The sequence below is a fragment of the Sitophilus oryzae genome, unplaced genomic scaffold (genome assembly GCF_002938485.1).
Source record: "Sitophilus oryzae breed Bouriz unplaced genomic scaffold, Soryzae_2.0 scaffold_466_pilon_pilon, whole genome shotgun sequence".
NCBI classification, from domain to species: Eukaryota; Metazoa; Arthropoda; class Insecta; order Coleoptera; family Curculionidae; genus Sitophilus; species Sitophilus oryzae.
Window position 1 is genome coordinate 621,976 of NW_022147047.1, and position 11,031 is coordinate 633,006.

The 11,031-nt window shown below is 32.0% G+C and overlaps 1 protein-coding gene across 1 annotated transcript; it reads right to left on the reverse strand.

Annotated features, from left to right (window-relative positions):
* Window positions 1–7,648: 7,648 nt before the first annotated feature.
* LOC115886042 (metaxin-1) lies at window positions 7,649–8,866 on the reverse strand. Its single transcript, XM_030905071.1, has one exon. The coding sequence runs from the start codon at window positions 8,755–8,757 to the stop codon at window positions 7,870–7,872; it is 888 nt and encodes a 295-aa protein (XP_030760931.1). The 5' UTR covers window positions 8,758–8,866; the 3' UTR covers window positions 7,649–7,869.
* Window positions 8,867–11,031: the final 2,165 nt, after the last annotated feature.

Sequence of the window (11,031 nt, forward strand, 5' to 3'; positions counted from 1 at the left end):
ACAAATCCCTTAGGTTTCATCTCTTCTCTCAATCTCATTTCTTTTTTTTACCACGACAACCACTTTGTCAGCGCGAGCAAAAACACTAAAAGGAAATCTTTCACCTGACATGGCTTTACACTTAGCGTTTTCGAAAGCGCGCCATTTCCATTTGCCACTTTTTCCACGAACGGGTAAAGTTAGTTAGGATCGGGCGTACTCGTCCTTGTGTATGTGTATATAGGGTTAAATGAGAGAAAATCGGCAGTAGGGACGGAAACAAGGGATTGCAAGGGTGCTGCGGTTTATCAGGACACGAGTTTTGCATTTTCTCCGACAAATTTTTTAACAATGCGTAAAAAACGTGTGAAACAACACAAAAATAAACTTTTTAGATATTTATGTACACAACAAGACCTAATACTCGAAGAACAATATCAAATAATAAAGCAATGTAACAAATATAAATATCTGGGTATGACTATCACACAGAACGGTATAACGGAGCAAGCAATCCAAGAAAAAAACACTCAAAGACAAAGAACTATTGGCCTACTTTTCAGTAGACTAATAGTTCTTTGTCGCACATTCTATGGGAGTTCATACATTCTATAGTACCCATTCTATGGGACCAAAATATATCCAAGAACAAAAAACAAAATATGGTCCGAATTTTATTCCAGAATCTTCGGCAGCATATTCTGCAGATAAAAATAAGTAAAAAAGTTCGTATAAATATATGTGCTCAAATGCTTAATTTCGGAAACACAGGGTGTAGAAGTTTAATTTTTATTTCGATTTTTTCAAAATAATTTATAAAGATTTTGAAGAAGAGATAAACTCACTAAACTCATATAATCATCTGCTGATGATGCTAACATGGTTAGCGAAACGCGCGTCCAGTGTAAAAGTAAAAGTGTAAAGGTGTATTGTGGTGATTTAGTGTTTTTATTTTGCTGTGTAACACCAAAGGTTCCAACCCTCAACTGTAATTAAAAAAAACATAATTATCCAACATGATGTTAAGAAAAAATAAAATAAATCAGATAACAATACGAGCCCTAACAACTATATGTTGGGACAAGGTAACATTTTGGAATTGCCCTGGTTTTTCAAAATGACTGAAAAATATATGTTTAATTTTTTAAATATAAACATAGCCATATATCCTAAACAACTTGACAATATTTTTATGAATTTGTAAATCAATCCATATTTACAGTAGTGGATTTTGTTCATAAAAGGACAAATTTGCTGACAACTAAATGTTGGGACAAGTATTTTTAAATAATTAATATCATCATAGGCGGCTTTGCTATAAACGTCACAAATGTCGCAAACTGTTTACTTCAGCATTGACAGCTTGCAAGTGACTCGATACTGTAAGTATTGAGGTTTACTGTAAGTAATTTTAATTTTTTTAATTTTCAATTTTGTTAATTATTTAATTCAAAGTAATGGTCCGTGGAAAAGCTACAAATCAAAAACTACGCGAAATTATCATTCGTCAATACAGTACGGGAAAAACAATTCGAAAACTTTCTGATGATTTAAGTATTCCAAAAACCACTGTCTTTAATATAATAAAAAAATACGGTGAATCTGCCAATGTAGACGTTAGAGGTAAAAGTTCGTGAAGGCTAAAAGTTGAATCTCAAAGAGATTTACGAAATTTAGTAAAAAATTGCAAGTCTGCGAGAAGAAGTACTCTTCGCGAAGTAACAGTTAAATGGAATACTGTAACTGGTTTAAATATATCAAGAGAATGTTGCCGAAAATATATCCACAAATGCGGTCTGGGGTTTTACAAGGTAAACTTTATTTTGTGTGGATAATCAATTACCTGAGGATTATAGATACAAATTCTTAATTAGGCCAAAGAAAAACCGCTACTGACAGAAATTCAAAAGAAAAATCGCTACAATTGGGCAAAATCTAAATTATCGTGGACACAAAATGATTGGAATAAGGTCATATTTAGCGATGAGTCTAAATTTTATGTTTGCGTTGGAGATCATCGAAAACGAATAATACAAAGTAAAGCAGAAGCCTTTCATAAAGATTGCTTAAAGAGGGTTGTTAAATTTCCTAAGGGGATAATGGTTTGGGGTTGCATGTCAGCAAGAGGTTTGGGCAAATTAAATTTTATAGATGGCACTGTTAACGCCCAAAGATATCAACATATACTTGAGACCTCACTTTTGCCTAGTGCTCAAGTATTGTTTCCAAACGAAGACTATATTTTCCAACAATATGGAGCATCGTGCCATTCAGCAAAATCAACTAAAAATTGGTTCGGTAATAATAATATAAAAGTTCTATCCCATCCTGAAAGTAGTCCGGACCTCAATGTGATAGAAGTGTGTGGCATAAAATGAAGCAATATTTAAGAAACCACCCTCAACCAACAATTTTTGATTTGCGGGCAACACTGCAGGAAATTTGGGATAATTTTTCTCCTCAAATGTGCCAATCTTTGGTAAATACAATGCCATTAAGAGTTCAGGCAGTTGTTAAGGCGAAAGGTGATGTAACTCCGTATTAAACAAATTTCTGGTTGTGCTGTCCCAATTTATAGTTGTCAGCAAAATTTGCTTAATTTTGGCAAAATAAGCTATTAGGTATTAAAAGTGATTTGTTTGCAAAGTTATAAAAATATAGTAAAATTGTCTAGATCATATTGTAATGTTTGAATTTAGAACAATAAACAAAATAAATTGAATCGTTTTAACAAATTACTATATTTTATTGCAATCAAGACCTTGTCCCAATATATAGTTGTTAGGGCTCGTATGCATAGATTATACTATAAATTCATTATATATCGGAGGTTAGGAAATATATCCTAACTGGTTTAGGGTAAATAATAATGGGCATATGTGTATCTAATGCCCATTCTTCTTTCCTGCAGTTTGCTGTCCACTATAATAGAGGATACTAGGCAGCGCTGCCATGAATATGTTGAATAGGAGAGGCGCTAATAAGATACATCCCTGTAAGAAATTTGTTGGTTACTTCGAACTTTTTTTATAATTACCCAAAGTGCATCTCTGTTTACACTGTTTACAGAGTCGAAGGATATTGTCAGGTCGATGAGTGCAAGATAAAGTTGACTTTGCTGTTCCTTTTTCCTGTAGTTAACGAACGGAGAATATGGAATCAAGGGCGCCGCGGTTGCTGGTGCGAAAGCCCGTTTGCGATTCTAGGAAGACTTGTTCTATATGTGTGTGCAGGCGGTTTGACATAATGTTTTACAAGAACTATTTCACCGATAGCCAGTAGTGAAGAAATTTCGGTAGTTTCCGATGGTTCTCACAATTTAAGCAAAAATATTTTTTTTTGAAATTTTCAAAATAAAATAACTCGGTTATTTTTGGGTTTTAAGACTCACCCTGTATATTATTATTATTAGAGTTATTTTATTTCGAAAGTTTCGAAAAAAAATATTTTTTGCTCAAATTTTGAGAACCCCTGGATCTTTTCGGGATTTTCTTTCTTGTAAATTTAATGTCCTACCTATGTTGCCATATTATCAAGAACTTATGTTTTTTAACTAAAAACTGAAAATATTTTCAAAAAATTCCGAATTTTTCAAAAAAAGTTTTAGCAAAAAGCACCTCATACCGACTTCCAGTGGGTATCCAATTTAGAATTTGTTTTGGCAGTCTATTATTGGTCATTTTTTGGACGTGACCGTACCATTTAAGTTGATTTACTATATCTTCAACTATGGAATGTGTGACGCATATAATTTCACTGATCCTTTCGTTTATAATTTTTTCCATATTTTCCATCATTTCTGTTGCTTCCAGCATTTTTTCTGTTTTCTGATTTAGTTGCCATACTTCACTGCTCACTACTAAAGGTTATAACGCTTTTTACAATACTGTTATATACAGGGTGGTTCGAACTGTATTCCGGAAACTTCGGCAGCACATCCTGTAGATAAAAATAAGTAAAAAAGTTCGTATAAATGTATGTCCTAAAATGCTTAGTTTCGGACATACAGGGTGTGGAAGTTTCATTTTTATTTCGATTTTTTCCAAATAATTTATGAAGTAACGTCAATATTTGGATGAAAATTGGTGTCTGGGAGTTTTTTTAACATGAGAAATTTGATTTTGATGTCAATATGACTCCTACTTGTATAGGGCGCCACCTACATGTGTTTTAACTGTTATGAAGAGTAATAACTTTTCGTCCGTACCTGTATAAAACTAGGCAGTGAAAAAATATACATTTCCATGAATTTTTACGTAAAAAATGTCTCTTGGTAAAAATCCCTACGAGCAGCCGTTCACAAGATGTTTAGAATGGAAATAGTTAATACATGTGTGTGTCATTATTGACAAACAATAAATACATTGAGTAGATAGTTATTTGACTGAAATAATAAATTTGGGAAATTTTTATTTTTTTTAATTAATCATAAATTTTCCTGAAAAAAAAGATATAGTAAATCAACTTCAATGGTACGGTCACGTCCAAAGAATGACCAATAATAGACTGCCAAAACAAATTCTAAATTGGATACCCACTGGAAGTCGGTATGAGGTGCTTTTTGCTAAAATTTTTTTTGAAAAATTTGGAATTTTTTGAAAATATTTTCAGTTTTTAGTTAAAAAACATAAGTTCTTGATAATATGGCAACATAGGTAGGACATTAAATTTACAAGAAAGAAAATCCCGAAAAGATCCAGGGGTTCTCAAAATTTGAGCAAAAAATATTTTTTTTCGAAACTTTCGAAATAAAATAACTCTAATAATAATAATATACAGGGTGAGTCTTAAAACTCCAAAATAACCGAGTTATTTTACTTTGAAAATTTCAAAAAAAATATTTTTTGCTTAAATTTTGAGAACCATCGGAAACTACCGGGAAATTTCACTACTGGCTATCGGTGAAATAGTTCTTGTAAAAATTATGTCAAACCGCCTGCACACACATATAGAACAAGTCTTCCTAGAATCGCAAACGGGCTTTCGCACCAGCAACCGCGGCGCCCTTGATTCCATATTCTCCGTTCGTTAACTACAGGAAAAAGGAACAGCAAAGTCAACTTTATCTTGCACTCATCGACCTGACAATATCCTTCGACTCTGTAAACAGCGTAAACAGAGATGCACTTTGGGTAATTATAAAAAAGTTCGAAGTACCCAACAAATTTCTTACAGGGATGTATCTTATTAGCGCCTCTCCTATTCAACATATTCATGGCAGCGCTGCCTAGTATCCTCTATTATAGTGGACAGCAAACTGCAGGAAAGAAGAATGGGCATTAGATACACATATGCGTTCTGTTTTCTGTTCAACATAAAAAGACTCAGGGTAAAAACACGTATAAAATCCATCACAGAACCTCAATACGCTGATGACTGCGCTGTAGTTGCAAAAACGTTACAGCAATAATTACAAGAAATGCTGAACACATATACCTTAAGCTGAACATTGATAAAACTAAAATCATGTGCACTCCGCCGGAAAATCACAACAATGCTATAAAAATCGGAGAAGAACTATTGGAACATGTAACAGAATTCAATTATCTCGGCAGTTTGATTTCGGAAAGGGCCAATATCGACTCTGAAAGACACACGCACAGTAAGCACAGCGCCTCTCGAGCATTCTGGAAATTAAAAGAGATGGTTTTCTACAATCATGATTTGAGCACAAAAACGAAACTTGCAGTATACCAAGCAATAATAATACCCACCGTGTTATATGGAAGTGAAACCTGGGCGCACTAAAAAATAATTTATTTAAACCCTTTACACCCTGTAAATGACATCTCAAATTGAAAAACCAATAAAGTAAATTATGTATTTGTACGACAGATAATAAAAGTCAGTAAAAACCGAAAATAAATAATTCAATAAAAACATCATCAGCATTTAGTGCAAGTACTATGTCAACCTCGAGTTATGTGAGTGGGTTTGACATTTAATTCAGGCAAAGTACTTAATTAAATCTGGAACCCTAGAGGGCGGCTTTTTTCCTTGCCTTATATTGCCCTTTTCCCTAGGCATTTCCAACGCCCCAAAGGACTTTTCCTAATTTTTTCTCCCCGTTCATATTGCCTTCATTATCAGCGGGATCCTCTGTTTAAATTTGGAGAAATATGTCTGGAAGAGGTGATTTTTGTCCTGAAATTCGTTGAAAAAAGTCGTGTTTTTTCTCTTTTTTTCTGTGGTAAGTTAATTTTATGAGAAAAAATTAATACAGGGTGGTCCGAATTGTATTCCGGAAACTTCGGCAGCATATTTTGTAGGTAAAAATAAATAAAAAATTCGTATTATGTATGTCCTAAAATGTTTCGGAAATACAGGGTGTAGAAGTTTCATTTTTATTTCGAGATTTCTTCCAAATAATTTATGAAGTAACGTCAATATTTGGATGAAAATTGGTGTCTGGGAGTTTTTAGACATGAGAAATTTGATTTTGAGGTCAATATGACTCCTATTAGTAGAGGGCGCCACCTACATATTTTTTCACGGGTTTGAAGAGTAATAGCTTTTCGTGCGTACCTGTATAAAACTACTGAGTAAAAAAATATACATTTACGACGTTTTTTACGTGAAAAAGGTCTCTTGGTAAAAATCGGTACGAGTAATGGGTTTCGAGATATTTGGATTCGAAATTATCAATACCTCTCATCATTGACATACATTAAACATATGTTTACTAAATAGTTATAAGACTGAAATCATAAATTCCAAATGTTTTTGTGCCAAAATTTCAACAGAAACTGTTTATCATCATTTTTTGCAGAAAAATTTATGATTAATATAAAAAAAATAAAAATTTACCAAATTTATTATTTCAATGAAATAACTATCTACTCAACGTGTTTATTTTTCGTCAATAATGATATGTATTGTCTATTTCCATTCTAAATATCTTCAGAACGGTTGCTCGTAGCGATTTTTACAAAGAGATATTTTTTGCGTAAAAAGTCACAGAGATGTATATTTTTTCGCTCGGTAGTTTTATACAAGTACAAACAAAAAGTTATTACGCTTCAAAACAGTTAAAACACATGTAGGTGGCGCCCTCTACTAGTAGGAGTCATATTAACACCAAAATCAAATTTCTTATGTCAAAAAACTCCCAGACACCAATTTTCATATAAATATTGACGTTACTTCAGAAATTATTTGGAAAAAATCGAAATAAAAATGAAACTTCAACACCCTGTATCTCCGAAACTAAGCATTTTAGGACATACTTTATACAAACTTTTTTACTTATTTTTATCTGCAGAATATGCTGCCGAAGTTACCGGAATATAGTTCGGACCACCCTGTATATCGCCATATAACAATTTTTTAATATTATTTTAATAACTGCCTATCAAGTGTTTATACCAGTTTAAATACATGGAAACAGTACTTAAATATTTTAATAACAAAAATATACTTTCTGTATTAACTAAATAAAAAGATACTATATTTTCATACCTTTATAAAGAAACTATTGTCTCTATTGCTTGGATATTTACTATCAAAATAAAACACTAATTCACCAAAATACACCAAAAATTCTAGCTTTTAGCACTGTGTTAATTTTATGATTGTCATGAATTACTGTTTTATTTTTCTCTTGTAACACCAAAGGTTCCAACCCCCAACTGTAATAGATATTCATTATGTAATAAATAAAACAAACAAATTATATAAGACAAATTTATTTATAAAGTTTCTGTAAATATTGCTTTCAGGGTTTTTAACAGAACAAGAAATGCATAATGTTTATATAAATGCAATAAACACTTCATTAAAATGTCTCACTTCAATATTATGACAGAAAATTAAAACATGAACAGTTTATAAATAAAGTACCTGGAATTTTTCTAAACGTCTACAAATAAAAAATAATACTAAATAAATAATCTACATGAAATTCGATGATATAAAACCTCTGCTTATTGCGAAACCCACCACCAGAGACATAGCACTGAAAGTCAATAGTGATATCGCAACATAAGAGATCTCATCATCACTATTTTTGTTCTGGGTTTCATTTTTGATGTATTTCGGCTCTTTGGGAAGATCAGAAAAATAATTATTATCAATTCTTTTGACGAAATCACATAAGTTTGGCCAGAGAGACACTAAACTAGGAATACTGTTCGCTGGAAGTGGTAATTTAAGTAAGGGGGAAATATAACTGTACACTACCACATCTAAAGTGGTCGGTGTATTTCCAAAAAAGTACATCGATGTTCCCAAACGAGTTGATAATGAAGACAAACACTCTCTAGCTACCACATTAATGTAATCCTTGACAACTTCCATGTTAACATCATTTGGATAAAGGCTTTCGATCAAATCTTCGGCTCTTCTTTGGATTCTTGAAGCATGGATCTGGTTGAACGGCATAGGAAGTGCTTTGAAGTACCAAACCTTCGTAAACTCATGGTAGTTTCTTTGATCAGTATAGAACACGAACTCTGTGACAGGTTTCAACTTTGAATCAACCAAATTCGTGATGGCAAACGATTCGCTTCTTTGCTTAGGGCTGAGATCCTTGTCCAGGTCATAATTCAAGGTTTTCAAGTACAAAACTATCTCGTGGAAGGTGTTAAATTTTACGTTTTTGTGCACAAAACAGGGTCCATTGTAAAAAGCACAGTTTTTAATACTGTTCAAGAGTTTCTTTTGAACTGGAACTTGAGCTATAATTGTGTAAAGTATTGATTTGGAGCACTCTACATCGAATGAAGGCAATCCAAAGTCACCGTCGTACACAAAGAGTTGGAATTTATCAGTCCCTGACATTATACAAGTTTTACAAACAATTTTCCGATTAAAAACATCACAATTTAACTAGGACGATCACATTTATAATTGAGGTTAAGACGAGGATTTTTGACAAAGAATCTGACGTTTAGGAGGCGTATTCTTGAACTAACAACAGATGTTGAGTTATTTAAAATTATTTCAAAATTTCATGAAATAAAAGCATACGTAGTGTCTAAAACATGCTCTCATAGCAGATTTTTTTTAAAATTTAGCCACAAAAAGGAGAAAAATTTAAAACAATAATATTTTAAAAGAAATATTAAATTAGAAAGGCTTATTTCAGGAATATGCCCCCAAATTACAGGTATCGATTTTTTGTGGGTGTCGGCGTCATCTGTTGGCGCTTGCTCAAAACACAAAACGCTTCTCTCTATTATACAGAGGGAACCATGCAAAGTTCTTTTTTCAAAATAAAGGAAAAATTCATCGTTTAATTTAATAATGTACTTTCATATTTTTAATGCCACTTCTATATATCATTATTTGTTGCTTTACAATATCTTGGTATGAAATACTATAGATTTTTATTGTTATTTCTGCATCATGGTTCTAAAAATAAAAATATATAAATCAATGTAAGTAGAACGCGTTTTTAGGAGTTTAAAAGCTCAACAGCCGATAAAATTATATATTTTTAGTTAAAAACGCTATCACTAGCCAAAATTTTATCTAATTGGCATTGAGTCGGACACCCAAAAATTGTAGGGAGAAACAAGCCCTATAACTTAGGATACCACATTTTAATGAACAGTGCTTTACATAAAATCAATAAAATGAAAAATATACGAAATAATTCTGATTTCTTTCGAAAATCGACAACTATGAAACTATGAACCCTTCCTGGATATAAACGGTACATTGTGAGACAGGAAATTGTAGAGAGAAAGAAGCCCTATAACATAGGATACAACATTTTAATGAACAGTGCTTTACATAAAATCAATAAAATGAAAAATATACGAAATAATTCTGATTTCTTTCGAAAATCGACAACTATGAAACTATGAACCCTTCCTGGATATAAACGGTACATTGTGAGACAGGAAATTGTAGAGAGAAACAAGCCCTATAACATAGGAAACAACATTTTAATGAACAGTGCTTTACATAAAATCAATAAAATGAAAAATATACGAAATAATTCTGATTTCTTTCGAAAATCGACAACTATAAAACTATGAACCCTTCCTGGATATAAACGGTACATTGTGAGACAGGAAATTGTAGACAGAAACAAGCCCTATAACATAGGATACAACATTTTAATGAACAGTGCTTTACATAAAATCAATAAAATGAAAAATATACGAAATAATTCTGATTTCTTTCGAAAATTCAAATTCAAATTCAAATTTCTTTGTTAGACCCCATTAAGTTTTACAGAATAATATTAGTACTAATAAATGTGTGTCTAAAGGGATCGCACCGCTATTAAAAAACCGATACATTGGCACAAAGTGCCAGAGTGGTGCGACCCCAAATACAAAATAGAAATAAATTAAATTATAGAAATAAACAAAATTAAAATAAGATAAAATTATATAAAAAAAGTGAAAATATAATTTTATCAGGGATGAGCGGAGATAAGCAGAGAGGCATAATGAAACAGTGTAAAAACCGGAACAGCAACCAATGACGGGCATATCAGAAGAACAAGATCTCACAAATCAGTCGAAGAAATTATAATATTTACGAATTTAGTAAATGATTTTTAATTTGTTTTTTATAATCTGTGAAGGATTGAAATTTAAAGTTATTAGAAATATTAATCCACAAATGTGGCGCTATGAAACTGAAAGATTTTTGGAAGTTAGCTGTTCGGTGTTGAGGAATTTTAAAATAATGCACTTGTCTATTCGAATGATCATGGTCAACGTAGTGAAACAATGAGAACAAATAGGGAGGCTGCTCTGTAGTTAAAATTCGATAAATGAATGTCATTAAATGAAATTGTCGTCTGTTAGTCATGGATAAAATAGATAAATTTTTAAGATGTGGCGATATATGATCTCTAAAAGGAATGTTAAAAGAAAACCGTAGACACGAGTTTTGAAGTATCTGGATTTTTCTAGAGAATCTAGCGTTTATCAAATAAATAAAGATAAAATAAAATGCCAACAACTTCAACTATTTCAAATAATAAAGGCATTTTGAAAAAGCAATTAAAAGATAAAAAACGCTGATCTAATAACAATTTGACGTTTATACTATTACGTCAAAAGCAACTTTTTTCCAAAGCCTACCATGACT

What these genes read in the sequence shown, in the direction of transcription:
- LOC115886042 (XM_030905071.1), bottom strand. Translation starts at nt 8,757, where the DNA reads ATGTCAGGGACTGATAAATTCCAACTCTTTGTGTACGACGGTGACTTT.